At 52.4% G+C, this 16,509-nt stretch overlaps 1 protein-coding gene and 1 pseudogene across 4 annotated transcripts in view; both read right to left on the bottom strand.

The window, feature by feature from the left end:
• Nucleotides 1–878, bottom strand: part of LOC119365661 — a 95,982-nt pseudogene extending 95,104 nt beyond the window's left edge.
• A 1,924-nt stretch (nt 879–2,802) lies between these two features.
• Nucleotides 2,803–16,509, bottom strand: part of LOC119363698 (probable serine/threonine-protein kinase At1g01540) — a 16,118-nt gene continuing 2,411 nt past the window's right edge. For 3 of the 4 annotated variants that reach the window (XM_037629072.1, XM_037629081.1, XM_037629077.1), the window contains exons 5-15: nt 9,126–9,294; nt 8,130–8,350; nt 6,026–6,287; nt 5,872–5,914; nt 5,686–5,777; nt 5,430–5,478; nt 5,136–5,209; nt 4,943–5,062; nt 4,034–4,122; nt 3,558–3,603; nt 2,803–3,397 (exon numbers count right to left, since the gene is read on the bottom strand). In XM_037629072.1, the coding sequence (XP_037484969.1) occupies nt 3,326–3,397; nt 3,558–3,603; nt 4,034–4,122; nt 4,943–5,062; nt 5,136–5,209; nt 5,430–5,478; nt 5,686–5,777; nt 5,872–5,914; nt 6,026–6,287; nt 8,130–8,350; nt 9,126–9,294 (1,237 nt within the window). In that variant the 3' untranslated portion in view covers nt 2,803–3,325. The remainder of the gene's footprint in view (nt 3,398–3,557; nt 3,604–4,033; nt 4,123–4,942; nt 5,063–5,135; nt 5,210–5,429; nt 5,479–5,685; nt 5,778–5,871; nt 5,915–6,025; nt 6,288–8,129; nt 8,351–9,125; nt 9,295–16,509) is intronic. The other variant, XM_037629085.1, reaches the window with a different exon arrangement.

The raw sequence follows: 16,509 nt of genomic DNA, 5'->3' as shown, positions 1-16,509 counted from the left end.
AAAAAAAAAGAACATAGATAGGGGACATGTTTTTATTTTTGAAACAACCGACAAACTAATCGTTAACCAATCAGCATTTGTCATTGCCATGGTAACTGCTAATAATCTTTAGTGATTGCAGTACCTAAATATTGTGAAAGAGCAAAAGACATCCTCGGGACACCGACCTAAATTTGCAAGTACCTCATGTCATCACTTCTAGACCATTAATCAAGGTCAATATGCATCTAGCAACGAGAATCACAAGGCACAATTCATAGGTGCACAAAATCTACAGTACCATCTGCTCCACACTGGTTTCAGCATTCAGAGAATTATGACTGCTGTTTTAATCAATCCCGACTTATAACAAGCAGGCGTGAATTAAAATCAAGTTCACAACAAAGTAAATACCTCTGGAATGTCCGCACGGATAACAGAGATGAACTTTGAGAAGCGCAGCCGATGCAGGACATTATCGAAGATGGCCAGGTAGAGCGTCACCATCCTATTGCCTACAATCACAGAAAAATGGAGTCACGGACTAGGAGGGCATCAAATCAAATAAAATACTCAAGGATTTGCATATGGGCTTGCCTCTCGTCGATGAGAAGGCCTGAACGCAATTGTGCTGGATGAGGACAAGGAGAGAGTTCTTCACTTGGCCTGGCGGGAGCTTGAGACGGCGGACAATCTCTGGCAGCTGCAGCGCTCCGTGACGGAGGAGGCAGTCGCACACTTTCTGCGAGAGGGATCGGGTGGCGGGAGTTAGGGCATCACACGCACGCATGAGCTGACACACTAGGGTAGGAGGTGGACAGAGATTTTACAGCTACGAGGGGGCCGAAGTGGTCGGATTTGAGGCCCATGGCGAGGACGATGCCGTGCTGCCACACCATGGCCTCCGGCGGAACCTGAGCAAAAAATGTATGAATAAACAAGAAATCAACAATTCCTCTTGTGTGCACACTAGCACAATCTGAGCCAAAATACAGAAAGGCTTGCAGCATGGCATGCCACGAAAGGTGGAACCTGAAGATCAATCAGCTAACATGCAAAAGGAGAAACAATCACTTGAAATGGTATTATTTTAGGTCTGACTGTTAAAATCAACAACACAGCGTAACAGTACACTATATTCCCAATCATAAACAAGATTTGGGACATCTACCATGCCAACAATACAACTACTCATGTGTTAAGCAATTTCGGCCAGTATAACCAAGACAATTAGACAAAGCTCCTGCTCTCTCAAATTGCATGTTACTGCTAGTCTGCTACTAAGATTTGATTTCATGTCAAGACGGTGCAGATAAAACAACTTAATCTTTTCCTTCTTATATATTGTCAGTTATTGCATTTTTTTTTACGCTGCAACGGCGGGCTTACACCGGCCTGAACGAATATATTAAACCAACGTGAAACTTACAACCAGGTGAAGAGGAGGTATGGAGGTGAGGGAGGGAGGAGGTGAAAAAAGAAAAGTTACATTCTCCCAGCTAAAAGCAACAACATTGAGCTCCACTCTAGAAGAAGAGACTTCTTTAGCTCGGCGGGGCATCTATAAGACCATAACATTAGATCGTCCGCGTAGGCGCAGAGTAGCGTGTACGCATCCTGTACTTCAGCTCTGAACACTTTAGCATTTCGTCGCTTCCAGATATTCCACAGGATAGCAATGATCACCGTAGACCGGATTTTGTCGTTCCTCAATGAGCCCCAGCAGGTTGTAATGGAGTTTGGCGTAGTATGGCACAGGATAGCATTTCGTCATTGCATGTTTTCACCGCACGTGCTCATCTGAACATTTGCTCATCTGAAAAAAGAATACAAACTACAATTTGTAAACATTCGTTCCTACAAGCATTATCACAAACACCTATCAAACAAAAATCCTTGCACATGTAAACTTTTTTTTGTAGGGTACATAAACTTGAACATGCACTGGAAAAATCATGCAGCAAGTATTCATCAAGAAATAGTCATCATTATATTCTCACAATATGCAATGTACCGCACGTGCTCATCGAATACAGAAAATCAGGAAAGAAATTGAACAAACAGAGGGTGCAAGAGGAAGGAGGGAGGACGAAGGAGTGGTGGCTACCTGCATATGGACCGGTGGCCGCCGTAGCTCTGGGCTGGAGCGGCTGCTCGACGGAGGGTGGAGCTGATGGGTTCCTGTACCGGCGGCGGGGCGGCGGCGGCTTAGGCCTTGTACAATGGGAGGTGCTTAGAAAAATAAATCAGGCTTTCCTTAAGCACCGGTGCTTATTTGTACATGATAGACGTTTAACTAAGCGTCTGTCTTATAAAAATAGGCACCGGTGATTCAGAAAAACTCGATTTATTTCTCTAAGCACCTCCCGTTGTACAAGGCCTTAGGAACTGTCGTGCTCGGGAAGGAGACCTCTCTGGTCGTTCGCTCGGTTGAGGGAATAGTGCTGCAATTAATAATTAAGAAACAAATAAGACCGCTCTCAGCCGTCAGATCTCACGCACGTACACGTACACATACGTTCCGGATCGATCGCCCGAACCGCCTTCAGTCAGTTATATTGGTTTTTTTATGATGGAATTCAGTCAGTTATCTTTCTTTTAGAGAGAAAAAATTCAGCCACTTATCTTCACGGCGTAATTTTACACTTGCCATTGCCAGTCAGTCCAGCGTAATTTTACACTTGCCACCCAGTCCAACATAATAGGGTTGCTGGCTTGCTGCTCTGTTTTTTCTTTTCATCGAGCATTAGGCCAAACTTTATTGATTAACCGAAAGGTGTAAAAGGATGCAGAAAGGGCCGTGCGGAGCAACCATGGCGATTGTGGCCTAAAGAAGAAGACAACTTTGCTAGAAAAAACAGGCTTACAATCACACGAGTTAGACAGCAGCTCGGCACCCGACATTACTATGGGCCATGGCCGCCTTGAAAATCTTGCCTCTGCACAGGTTACTAGTTTCTGCATACAAACTTTGGGAACAGGATGCCGAAGAAAACGAGGTAGTACAGCCATTGAGCCTTCCATCTGCGCAGCCAACTTCCGCTGCCGTCTCCATCACGTTGCGTAGCCAACTCGCTGCCGTCGCCCCGACCTTCTCGTCCCCGGCCTCTCATGAGGTGCTTTTCTTTCTAGTTCCAGGGCACAACACAAGCGACTTATGTTCGTCAGGTCACTTTTCCAATCTCACTCAGTAACCAACAAATATTGGATCCTTAACAGCGGAGCAGACACAGACATGCATAGACCGATAAAATGCAGGAAACCAAAGCTTGTGCTTTCATTCTGCACACAAGAATCACAAGCCAAACTTAAATATCTTTAAGCAACCCCAACCTTCTACTCTACTCTACTCCAACTTGGAGGCACCCAATCTTCGCTCTAATCTTCTCAATAGCCTGCATTTCATTTCATCATGTACCTAATAAAATCAAAAAAGAACATGTGAACTTATTGCTCCTACTGCATATCATGATATATATCCTACGAAAACACATGACAGTGCTAACTTCACGTGCATATATAGTAGGCACGAATCAAAGCCAGTTCAAATGACAAAATGTTAGACAACCAACTCGTACCTGCATCCTGAACGCCCTCAGTATTAGAACAATAGTATCTCGTGATCTGCAAAATCCAAAGAACCAACACTTAGGCCCCGCTTGGAATGGGGGTAGATTTATACACCTGTATTACTTTTACAAGTGTATATCACCAGCTATCTGTTATTTCCAACCGGAAAAGAAAACGACTGATTGAGGTCTGTATCTTTTACAGGTGTAAAAGCGTGGAAAACAACAATTCAATCAGGCCCTTAGTACCTATGTCCCCATACAATTCTTACGTTCTAAAATATAAATACAGCAGAGACACAAACAATGATGATATTAAACTGAAAAGTGTTATTTGTCGAGCCTTCGGCAGACCATCGAATTCAGATTATGTAATGAAATACTCCCTCCATCCCATAATATAAGAACGTTTTTCAAGCTAACATAGCTTAAAAAATGATCTTATATTGTGGGACGGAGGGAGTAGTACATAGTTTCAAACTCACTGGGAATTTTCTGCAGGCTTGAGACTATACTCATCACCATCAGCAGACTGAAGTGAAAATTCAGTAGGACGCCCACATGGGATACTGATCTGAAAACATAGACCAAGATTAGTTGTCTTCTTCATTTTGTGAGGAATGCTAGATTAGTTGCCTTCTTCATTTTGTGAGGAATGCTAGATTAGTTGCCTTCTTCATTTTGTGAGGAATGCTAGATTAGTTGTCATCTGTGCATGCACAACAAGACAATGCAATGCTCAGTTCAACATTTGAGAACCCAAAAGTAAATAATGCATGAAGCAAAACTAACAATTACTATCCCCGGTCAGGAAAGAAGTGCTATTTTTACTTGAATTCCTGCAAACTTGACAAGTCATTTTATTAAATTCACAAAACCTACTAAATTATACCATTATGAAAGTACTTTATGTGAAAATATGTTACTAATATAAATTCCACGGCGCCAATCTATGCTCCCTGTCCCTCCATTCCAAATTAACTTGACTTCTACTCCCTCCGTCCCAAAATAAGTGTCTTAACCATAGTACAACTTTGTACTAAAGTTAATACAAAGTTCAGACACTTATTTTGGGACAGAGGGAGTAGCTTTCAAGGCTAGAGAAAAATATATCAACATCTAGAACACCAAATTAGTTTCATTAGATTCATCATAAAATATATTTTTCATACTATACCATATGATGTTGTAGATATTAACAAATTTTTATATAGGCTTGGTAAAAAGATTGAGCCAAAACAAAGCAAGACCTTCAACTAATTTGGAACGGAAGGAGTACTTGGCTATTTACAGAGACAACACTATTTTACAAGATTCTATCACGAAGTCACGCTTTACTGTGACTGGACAGAGTATAATCAGAAACAAGAGACAGCCAACTATAGGAAACATACAGCCATGTATTGCTGGAATGTCTCTGTAGCAACAACACCACGCTGTCCGTTGCACTTAATGCTGTAACCTTTCCTCGTTACTGCCAATACAGCAGGTTCCCACGTTTCTAAGACCGGAACCTGCAAAGTTAATGTTTCAAAGATTATGTGACATAAAAAAGAGTGTAGAAAATTCTTTGAGCCTTGGACCGACCGCCGGCAGAAGGACTTCATAAGACACATGGCCAACTGAAAGGGTTTGCTTGATAAGCTCCTTTGTTTCAGGATCTGCACAGATAATGATTCTGTACTCAGTGCATGCATGGTTCTTTAAATATTCTCTTGTTGCACTCAAACAAAACCATTGCAGAATTAACATTATTCGAGAAATTCTTTAGGGGGGGCATGGAGCTGAGATACATCATTAGTTGAAACAAAACATGTGCAATTTGAACAGGAAAGTTCACGACATCTATGCAAGATGCAAATATCATCTCAGCAAGCTCACCGCAAGGAATTTTTCTTTCCTCATTAGCATAAACCTTAACGATGCCCCCCTGCAAAACGAAAGAAAATCTTCAAATAGAGTTAAATATAATGAGCATCCTACTGAAAGTTATAATGGCCAACCCTTTTGTACTATCCAAACAAACAATGTATGGGTGCCGTACTAATTTCTTGATGGATACGGAGATAGTTCTAACCAAAGAAGACCAAGCTAAAACAAAAATTCCGATCGAGAATGGTCAGACGAGAGGATTTACCTTTCTTTCTCGGTCATCTAGTGGCTGGACCTCAACGGCTAGTATAGTGTCCACATCATCCGCGGTAACTAGATATATGGGCTGCCGTGCACCTGCATCAGGGAAGGACAATGTTAATTTGAATTTTCTTACAGTACACCAATATAAAAATAAAAGCCTCCTAGCATCTAGTGGAAATATATATACCTTCTATGAACTTCTGCGATCCATCTTCCAAATGGCGTACCCACTGAATGCACAATTTATTTTCATTTTGCAAACGTGAGAGTTGTACAGGACTCAGAAACGCAGGAATTTAGTAGAATGTCAGAATATGTTGAAACACATTTATAAAGCGCACCTCAAATTTGCAGCTTGTGGTCCCGTTGATGGAATACCCACTCACTTGAAGTTCTCTTCCAGGAAAAGCTTCACCGGTGATTCTTAGCCCTTCCACGCCTGGCAGCGGGTCGTCCTCTTCATCTGAGTATTCATTCTCAACCCGCTCTATGTTTTCTGATATGCTCCTAAGAGGGCCCATGAGTGATGGGTTTTCATCATGTACAGCATGATAATCACGTTGATCACTTCCTTGCGCTACAACATCCCTGATAATATTGTTGCTGCAAAAAGAGAAAACAGACCTGGTAAGACAACCAACTTTGTCTATCTCTACAATCTTGATTGTTTGACTACCAAAATCTTTCTGCTAAAAGGTCCCATACATAAATTTAACTGTACCAAAATCTTGACAGAATAGCACGCTTTACCTTGGTGCATCGTGAGCCATGGCCAAACTGGTGTTTCAAAGACATAAAGTTCTCCATTATTTGTAAAAATAGGTGGGCTTAAGCAATAATTCAAAGGCTTTGCTTCACTTTTTCACTCGTAAATGTTTGGAACAAACATGGGTCATCTCCTCTCTCCCCCGACCTCTCTCCCCCGAGGCGGCGGCGCCGCGCCGCCCCCGGGGAGTCCCCATCCACACCGCCATCAACCCTCCCCCTCCATCGCCTCCCACTACCGCCGCCGTCGCTGAGGACACCGCGGGGCGAAGCCCCTGTGGTGAGGCGGCGGCGGCGGCGCAGTCCTCGGCCGGCGATAACGCGTGGGGGCAGCGGCGTCCATCTCCCTCCTCCTCCAATGGCAGTGCGCAGCGGGTTGGCGGTGGCCAGGATATCTCCGGCGGCCATTTGGCGGATGAGATTTTGGCTCCGATGAGATCTGATCTGAGCCCGAGGAGTTTAGATCAAGATCCACTGCGGCTGCGCCTCGTCTCGACAACGGCAAGAGGAGATCCCCCTGGGTAATCTTCGCGACACGAGGACGTCCGGGTCTCTTGGCCCGGGCATTGGTGACTGCCTTCTCCATCGAAGGCGGTTGGCCAGGCTGGTAGTGACGGATCTTGGATCCCATTATTAGCATCGGCGGCAAGTTGGGGAGACATAGTCGCCGGTGAGAACCGAGACGACTCCGGTCATGGCGGGCGATGGCGGCGTCTACGTCGTTACCTTGATGAAGGCATCGTCAAGCAACTATCGGCAACCTGCTCGTGCCGCCCCGGGAGAAATCCTAAGATCACCGGATCGGACGATGGTGGCGCTGCGGTGTCATGTTCCCTATTGGGGGGCATCGTTTGTGGAGCGGCGCCGGATGGAAGAGGCGTGAGGTGGTGTGGCATGCCTTCTCTCGCGTCGATGACGGCGGGTCGACTCGGCCGCATGGAGAAGCGGGGTCTCGGCGATGGGCGTGTGATGATGGACGAGCGCAGGATGGTGGCGTTGTCTGGCGTCGTGGTGGCGTCGACGGCAGCTAGACCGGGTAAGGTAGATGCAGCAGTACATCACTGAAGATGGATTGGTGGCAGGTGGCTGCGGCGGCCTCATACCCGGCAGGCGTCCTAGTTGAGGAGTGCACTGGACTAGTGGGTGCCCCATACCCGGCAGGCATCCTGGTTGGGACCTCAGGTCTTAGATGTTAGGTTTGGCTGCGAGGTCTGTTTGGTTTAGGCCCAGACTATCAACATGTCTACATCAACTGGATAGGAGTAGCGACAAATGTTGCGTAGACGGTGGCTTTATTCTTACTGTTGTATGACTTTGTAAGGTCTTGTGTGAATAATTAATAAAGTGGTTGCATGCATCGTCCAGATGCAGAGGCCGGGGGTCCTCCTCCTTTTCTAAAAAAAAGACATAAATGATTCCTAGATACTATATTAATTCAAAGAGTGAAGAAAAAAGCAGTTTAGAGTCATGTAGAGGCAACCATAATATCAAGGCAATTTGCCTCCGGATTCAAAATTTAAGTAGCATAAATATATTGAATAGTGAATAAGGATTCATGTCCCTTGTAAAATTGCATTTTTTTAATAACTAGAAATATCACTAAAACGGATGAATGCATCAATGTTGTAAAAATGAAAGGAAAGCCTGGGCGCACTCATGCCAACTAACAGTCTTAATTACCTTGTCCATCTGTAAGCCTGATCATTTTTCAGCTCTTTGATCACAATTTCAGTCTGGTTCAGTTTATGTATGATATCCACTATAGTAGGCCTTTTGTGCCTATCATTCTCCATGCATGTCAATGCTATTTGAATGCATATTTTCACTTGGTTGCAATAAGCTTCTAGTTGTCGGGAAGCATGCCATGTTTCCTGCAACCTCTTCCTCCAGTTTACATGTACCTATGAAATCGAAGCATACAGCTAGGATGATAAATCCTCCTCCAACAACAAGAACTACAAAAACAACAAAGCCTTTTGTCCCAAGCAAGTTGAGGTAGGCTAGGATGATAAATCCTCCTTTTGAAATTATAAGGCTTATTTTCTAGTCGTTGATGAACAAGAAAAAAATTAAAAATAGCTTCGGTGCCTCCTTTTTTTGTACGAAATATAGCAGTGCTGCTTTCATTGATATTAAGTAAGGAGTAGTAGAGTAATTTTCATGCATAGACAATACTACCTCCATTCTATTTTTTATGTAATTTTAGAATGCATGCGGTCGGTCATTCTTTTTTCATGTATAACTTTGACCCTTAATCTGCACACACAAATTTGGAGTGGGCAAATGCAATAACTAGATTAGCCACAAAGCTACTCTCATGCCATTGCATCATTAGGATTTTTTACAGACATGTAGTAAGACATAGTAATGATCAATATGCATGTGTGCATCATTATGATGCAGAGGCGGGGGACTGATCCTCCTTTTCCAAAAAAAGGAGACAAGAACAAGCAAAAAGGATTGAAGTTGTAGAAAATAAAGTTGGATATTTACTAGGTGGTTAAAGGAAACATAAAACTGGTGTTGCAACAGAAATTTGGAATATGAAATACGTTCATGTTTATGAACAAAATACACTAATATGTTAGGAAAGGGTACTTTGCAATGTAAGACTATCATAATATTTGCAAAAATGACAGTTGATCTGTTTGATGAAGTGAAAATATCATTACTTACTTGATTAGTAAACTCTTGGTGTGTCATTTCAGCCCTTCTGGTGGGGCCTCTAGGTCCCGTAATTATCTTTGTCACTACAACACCCAGACTGAATATGTCCAGCTTTTTCGAGACTACGTGTTCAAATAAATATTCTGGAGGAACACGATTCAGAATGAAGACAAGCAGCCTGCAGCTCTTCAGGGCTAAACCTCATCAATGATAGACTCAAACAACATGTCACGAAAGAGAACACAGATGAAGTATTGATCAAGGTCACGAGAAGACACTAGAGGATGGCTCTCGCGTGCGCTGGCTCTGGCGACGCCCTGGTCGCCTCGGCGGCGCCGCCGCTGCCGCCCTTGCCCCTGGCCTCGCCCGCGGCCGGCCCGCCGGCGCCCCCCTCGCCCGATTCCCCGCCGTCTCCTCCGGCTGTTCCTCCGCACGAGTTCTGGGCGTACCTCGCCGAAGCTGCCGATGTGGCTGCGGGCCGCCCCATCGCCTGCCGCGACCGCATCCCGCCCCGCGCTCCGGTCCGGCCGCCTCCATCCGTCCCTGCCGGCGGCCCGACTCCCAGGGGTGGGAGTTCGGCCTCCCGCGGGACCAATCGGCGCCACCGGCGGCCGTCGGGCACGCTGCCATCTCCTGGGTCGAAAGGGGATGTCTTGGGGTCTCGGGCCCCTCCCTGGCGGCGCCATGCTGGCGGCTGGGGCGTCGCCGGCCGCGCCGACCGCGGTGCTGCGCTCGACTCCTGGCGGTCCCCCGCGTTGGCGGCATCCGCCTCTGCTCCGGCCGGCCAGTCGCCGGCGGCGGCGCTCGCGCTTTCGGGCATCCTTGTCCGGAGAGCCCCCTTTCGCCCGTTCATTTCCTCCTTCGGGGCTGCTCCCTCCCTGTCTCCGGCCGGCCGGCGTACCGTGCCCTGGTCGCGCCGCCCCCGTCTTGCCCCAGCGGCGACCTCCGCGGCGGCGCCTGGGGAAACCCTCGTGCCCCGGTTGGTTGCCCCGGGCCGGTCGTTTCGGGCTGCGCTGCTGCTGGGCCTCCCTGGGGCCCAACCAGTCGAGCCTTCCCCCGGGCTGTCGGCTGCTGGACCACCAGGTGGGATGCAGGCCGCCGACCGCTGCGTGGGCCGGCCGTCCAGCCCGGCCGCGCGTGGTGTGGCCCAGCAGGGCCCCCCGGCGCGGTCTGGCCCGTCCCGGCGCTCGATTTGGCCCCCTGTAGGGTTTTCCCGTGCCCCCCGTGCCTCGCCCCTCGCTCCCCATCCCGCCGCCACGCAGGCCGCCTCCCTTGTCCCCTCCGGCCGCCGCGCCCCCTCGCCCCCCCTCCCCGCCGGCCATGCCCCGGGACTGGGGCGATGCCGAGCCCCGCCCGAAGCGGCGTGTGGATGACCGCCGTGATCCTCCGCGCTCCTTCCCCGACGGCCTCCGGCGGGAGGCTGACCTTCGGAGCCAGCTCACCTCCCGCCCGGCTCGCCGTTCCCCTGCTCGTGACTCCCGCGACCCCCGCCGCTCCCCTCCCCGCCAATCACGCCGCTCCCCGGCGCGGGATGACCGCCGTTCACACTCGCCAGCCCGCCGGGATCCGCCTCGGGAGGACTCCCGGGACCGGGCCAACTCGCCTGCCCGGCGCTCCCCTGCCCGAGGCCGGTCACCGACCCGGCGCTCGCCGGCCCGTGACGGCCGTGGCTCCCGCCGGCCTTCCCCTCCGCGTCAGGCTCCTCCCGCCTCCGGGTCCACCGCCCCTGAGAACCGGCATTACCAGCCCCCGCGCGCCCAAGCCGCTTTTCCGCCATCTAACGGTGGCAACGGGAACCGTGGGCGCCCGGGCGCTAAGAAGAAGAAGAAGAAGGGGCTGCCTTGCCCTCCACCTGCCGCCTCCTCCGCCGTCGTGGTGACCCCGGCCTCGGGTGCCGTCGCCGCCCCCGAGGGTCCGCCGTGCTTCAACTGCGGCCTGCCCGACCACTTCCAGGTGGCTTGCCCCAACCCACCGACCTGCTACCTCTGCAAGGAAGCCGGGCACCCTGCGGTTCTCTGTCCGAAGCGCCCGGTCACGGAGGAGATCATGATGTACGGCCACGGCATCAAGGACATGGGCTTCTTCCACATTGAGGTGTCGGAGCTTCCGCCTCCCTCCCCCTCGCTCCTGGCCCTTGTGACGGTCGTGGGGGAGGGTGTCGCCACTCCGGAGCTGATCGAGGCCGAGCTCAACCACCTCTGCCGATGCAAGTGGGATTGGCAGGTGACCTCCACCGCGCCCAACGCCTTCTTGGTGATCTTCCCCGACGCCCTGAGCATGGGCCTCTGCACCCGTAGCGACAACATCACCTTGGCCCTCAACGGGATTGTGGTGAACATCTCCGAGCCGAGGTGGGATCCCAAGGCCGTGGCGGTCCTCGACACTGCTTGGATCCTCATCGCCGGCCTCCCAGACGTGGCCCGGTCTGAGCGGGTCATTCGCAGTATGTCCAAGATCCTGGGCAAGGTGGTGGTGGTCGACGAGCTCTCTCTGCGCAAGGAGGAGGAGGTCTGGGTCAAGGTGAAATGCCTGGACACCTCGAAGCTCCACACCACGCTTCGGGTCTTCTTCAACGACGACGAATACGACCTCACCATCTGCCCCGAGCCGCCGAACCACATCGGCCGCCCCCGCATCTTCACCGACAGCCTCCAGGGGGGCAGGCCCACGGATGCCGATGGCTCCCACCACCGACGCCCCCGCCACTCCCGCTTCGACGACCACGAGGAGGACGATGACATCTCTGAGCGCTCCCGCTCCCCGTCTCGTGAGCCCGCCAACCCCCCCTCGAGTCGCGGCGGCTCCGGGCAGGGCCGCACCCCAGTGTCTGCCGCTGACCTCGCGGTGGCTCTTCAGCTGGCCGCACCCCTAGTGGCGCCCTCTCCCCCTGCCTCAGAGTCGGCCAGTGACATCTCAAGTGTTGGTCTGCTCGTCGTGCCCCCCTCGTCGCCCCGTTCTCCGTCCGTCGACTCCGCTCGTCGCTCCTCTCCATCGGATCCGGAACCACCGTCCCCCCCGGCCCCGACCCCTCCGGTCCTCACGGGTGGTGACGGTGGGACCCCTCCCCTCGGAGAGCCCTCTCCAGTGCTCCCGTCTGTGGGGGATGCGTCTGGTGACACCCTGGTGCTTGTCGCCCCGCTTCCCCCGCTGGTGGCCCCTGATGCCCACCCCACTTCCCCTACCTCCCCGGCTTTGGCGGTGGCCGTGGTCATCACCACTCCGGTCTCCGTGATCCCTCCCCAGACGGTGGCGTACACCAGGCGGCCCCGCTCCTCCTCGACACCGGTGACGGCGTCTCGCCGCAGCGCCCGCCTCGATGCGTCCCGCCCGGTCGATGCCTCGGTTCCGTCCATCACCGAGCGTGCTGAGATCCGGGCGGCTGCCTGGAACCTCGAGTCAGGTGTGGATTCCTCCCTCCCCAGTTCTTCATGTTGTTCCTTTTCCGCGCTTGAGGCCGTTCCTCTTGGACACCTTGCCAAGGTGGCCACTGACTCGGCCATCGTTTTTAGGGGGGAAGTGGGTCCCCCCTTAGAGCAGATCGCGGCCATTAGGGCTCGCAAGATCCTGGATGTAAGCTGGCTGAGACTCGGGCTCGCCTGCATAGGACCCCTGAGGACCAGACTGCCCGTACCGCTGTTCAGGCCCCTCCGGTGGTTGACGGGGCTATTCGTGGGCGCACTCGGTCCCGCACTACTGCTCTCCGCGCCCAAAGCGCATCTCGTGTGCTGGGGTCAAGCAGCCCCCCGTTGGGGGCTTAGATACGGGCCCTTTTTTGGAACATCTACGGCTTCGGTCATGATGGCCGACGCCGCCAACTAGTCGAATACATGCGTGACGAACACATTGACATCATTGCGATCCATGAAACCTTGCGTACTGAGTTCTCCCTCCATGAGCTTGACTGCATCAGCTCTCACCTCTTCGCCTGGCATTGGTTCCCTTCTAGTGGGACCACGGGCCACTCCGGTGGCATCCTTTTAGGGGTTAAGGATGCCACCTTCGAGGTGGGCGGCATGGACCGGGGCAAATTCTTCGTTTGCATGGAGATTCTTGAGCGAGCTCTGAACTTCAAATGGGAGGTCGTGATTGTCTATGGTCCGGTGGATCACCGCCGTTCCCCGACCTTCCTTGCAGAGCTCCACCAAAAGATCTCCACCTCCCTCCTCCCAGTAGTTGTGGGCGGAGATTTTAACCTCATCCGTTCTCCAGACGAGTAGAATAATGATAGGATTAACCTCCCCCGGATGCAGTTGTTCAACGACTGGATCGCGGAGCTCGGCCTCCGGGAGATCGAGCGGACGGGGCGCGATTCACCTGGACTGACCGCCAGGCCGACCCGACGCGATCCGTCTTGGATCGTGTCCTAGTTTCCCCGGAGTGGGAATTGAGGTGCCCCCTGACCTCGCTCCGGGCGATTACCCGGATTGGGTCTGACCACGTCCCTCTCCTCCTATTCTCTGCGAACGAGTGCCCCCCCTCCTGCCGCGGTTTAGGTTTGAGTCCTTTTGGCTCAACCAGGCCGGCTTTCGAGATGCGGTCTCTGCTCGTTGGACTCTTGCTCGCGCCTCTCCCCGTCGCTCCATGTCCGCCGTTGACTCGTGGCACTTCTACGCCAAGCTTGCCCGCCAATTCATGAAGGGCTGGGGCGCTAACCTTGGCCGTGACCTCCGCGAGCGTAAAAGATCTCTCATGTTGGCTATTCAGGCTCTAGACGCCCGGGCCGACTCCTCCGGGCTCTCCCCAGATGAGTGGATGCTGAGATATGATCTTGAGGATCAACTCTCCTCCATCTACACAGATGAGGAGGCATACTGGAGGTAGCGTGGTACCCAAAGATGGGTGCTCCGCGGCGATGCGAACACTGCATATTTCCAGGCGGTTGCGAATGGCCGACGCCGGAGAAATTACATCCACTGCTTGTGGGAGGATGACGCCCCCCTTGTCCGCCCCGCGGCCATTCGGGCTCATGTAGACGGCTTCTACAAAGCCCTCTTTACCCCCACCCCTCGGGGTGGGGCTAGTCTCGCCCCCGACACTTGGACGGGGGTAGAGTTGGTTTCCGACGAGGCCAACGCGGCCCTTGTTGCTCCCTTCGCCGAAGAAGAGGTACTCGCGGCCATTAAAGGAATGAACCCCTGCTCCGCCTCGGGTCCGGATGGCTTTCCCGTTACGTTCTTTAAAATGTTCTGGCAGACAGTCAAACCTGAGGTCATGGCCCTCTTCGAGGAGTTCTATTCGGGCTCTATGGACCTTGGTCGCCTCAATTATGGGATCATTACCCTCATCCCAAAGGTTCCGGGCACCTCTAATATTCGCCAGTTCCGTCCCATCACCGTGATTAACGTGATATTCCGGATCCTGGCCAAAGGGTACGCCAATAGGGTGACCCTGCTTGCTAACTCGATCACTCACCCGAACCAATCGTCCTTCATCCAAGGCCGGTTTATTTTAGATGGCGTGTTGGTCTTCCATGAAGTCCTTCACGAAGTTCGGGTGAAACAACATCGCGATGTCTTCCTGAAGCTGGACTTTCATAAAGCTTATGATAATGTGCACTGGCCTTTCCTTCGGGAAGTGCTGCTGCGTAAGGGCTTTGACGACCGCTGGGTGACTCGCGTGATGCAATTAGTCTCCTGTGGGCGGACCGCGGTGAACATCAACGGCGAGATTGGGCCATACTTCCCCACTCTCTGTGGGGTGCGTCAGGGGGACCCGTTCTCGCCGTTCCTGTTCAACATGGTGGTCGATGCTCTGGCCGCCATCCTGGACAAAGCCAAGGGTGCCGGTCATATTCACGGCATTGTCCCCCACCTAGTCAGAGGGGGAGGGGTCTCCCTCCTTCAATACGCGGAGGGGGAGGGGGAGGTTGAAGGTTCTACTCAGGACGTGGCTAACCTGAAGTTCCTCCTCCTGTGCTTCCAGCAAATGTTGCGCCTAACGATCAACTTCGTAAAGAGCGAAGTGATGGTTCTTGGTTACCCTCCGGTGGAAGCTCAGGCTATCACTGACCAACTTAACTGTCGGCTGGGTTCTTTCCCCACGACCTACCTGGGGATCCCCATTAGTGATTCGCGCCTCACCGTGGCGGACCTCCGCCCCACGGTGACCCGGATGCAACATCGCGTCGAGCCTTGGAAAGGGCGCTGGCTATCGAAGGCTGCGCGTGTGATTCTCATCAACTCCTCTCTCGCCAGCCTTCTTTGGTACCTCATGAGCTTTTATAGCCTCCATGAAACGCTGCACACGGAAATTGCCAAGTACCAATCCAGGTTCTACTAGGCTGGCGAGGATGACAGACAGAAGTACCATATGGTCAGTTGGCCGGACATATGTAAACCCAAGGACCAGGGGGGTCTGGGGATTTTGTCCTCCCGACGCATGAACATCGCCCTCCTGACCCGGTGGCTATGGTGTATTGCTAATGGTGACGGAGGGCTTTGGCTCACCATCATCCGGAACAAGTACCTCCATGGACAGCCTCTGGCTTTCTGTCAGCGTTCGGGCGGATCCCAGTTTTGGCAGGCCATCATTCAGCTGCTCCCTGTGCTTCGCATTGGCACGTCCATCTCAGTTGGGTCTGGGTCTGCGACCCTGTTCTGGTTTGATCGGTGGATCGGCGACACCCCTCTGGCCGCCCGCTTTCCCGAGCTCTTCGCCATTGCTGTTGACCCGTGGGTCTCTGTTGAGATGGCCCTTATTGACTTAGGGCGCCTCGCGTTTCGCCGCCCTTTTGGCTCGCCCGAAGTGGCCGCCTGGGATGCCCTCCTCGAGGACATCGCCCTTCTCCCGATGAACGTCACCGACACCCCGGACGCCATCTCTTGGCGCCTAGAATCTTCCGGACGCTTCTCTACTAAGTCCCTATACGCGGCCATCGCGCCTTTGCCCGCCCCCGAGCCCTTCAGTTTGATCTGGGATATCCGCCTGCCACTGAAGATTAGGATCTTCCTTTGGCAATGGATCCGTGGACGCCTCCCCTCCGGAGTCGAAGTCCTCAAGCGTAACGGACCTGGAGATGGGCTTTGCCCCCTATGCGGCACGGTGGAGGACGCTAACCACATCTTCTTCGCGTGCTCCACGGCCCAGTTTCTTTGGTCCAGTTTCTGCGAGACGGTTGGTGGACAGTGGTGCAATTCCAATTTCCCCGACCTTCTCGCAGAGATCCATGCCTCCCCCCCCCCTCGCTACCGACATATCCGTTGGCTCTGCGTAGGGGTCCTCGCCTGGACGCTGTGGACTGTCCGCAATAAGCTTGTCATCCAAAAGGTTACTCTCAGACGTGTTACTGACGCCATTTTTAAAATGTGTAGGTACCTGCAGCTTTGGCGGCCGCTTAGCCGCCCTCAGGATCGGGACGTCATCAACACCCTCCTCGCCGACCTTCGATCGCTCG

This window comes from Triticum dicoccoides, chromosome 1A (genome assembly GCF_002162155.2).
Source record: "Triticum dicoccoides isolate Atlit2015 ecotype Zavitan chromosome 1A, WEW_v2.0, whole genome shotgun sequence".
In the NCBI taxonomy this organism is placed as follows: Eukaryota; Viridiplantae; Streptophyta; class Magnoliopsida; order Poales; family Poaceae; genus Triticum; species Triticum dicoccoides.
This window is presented reverse-complemented; position numbering and strand designations above follow the sequence as displayed.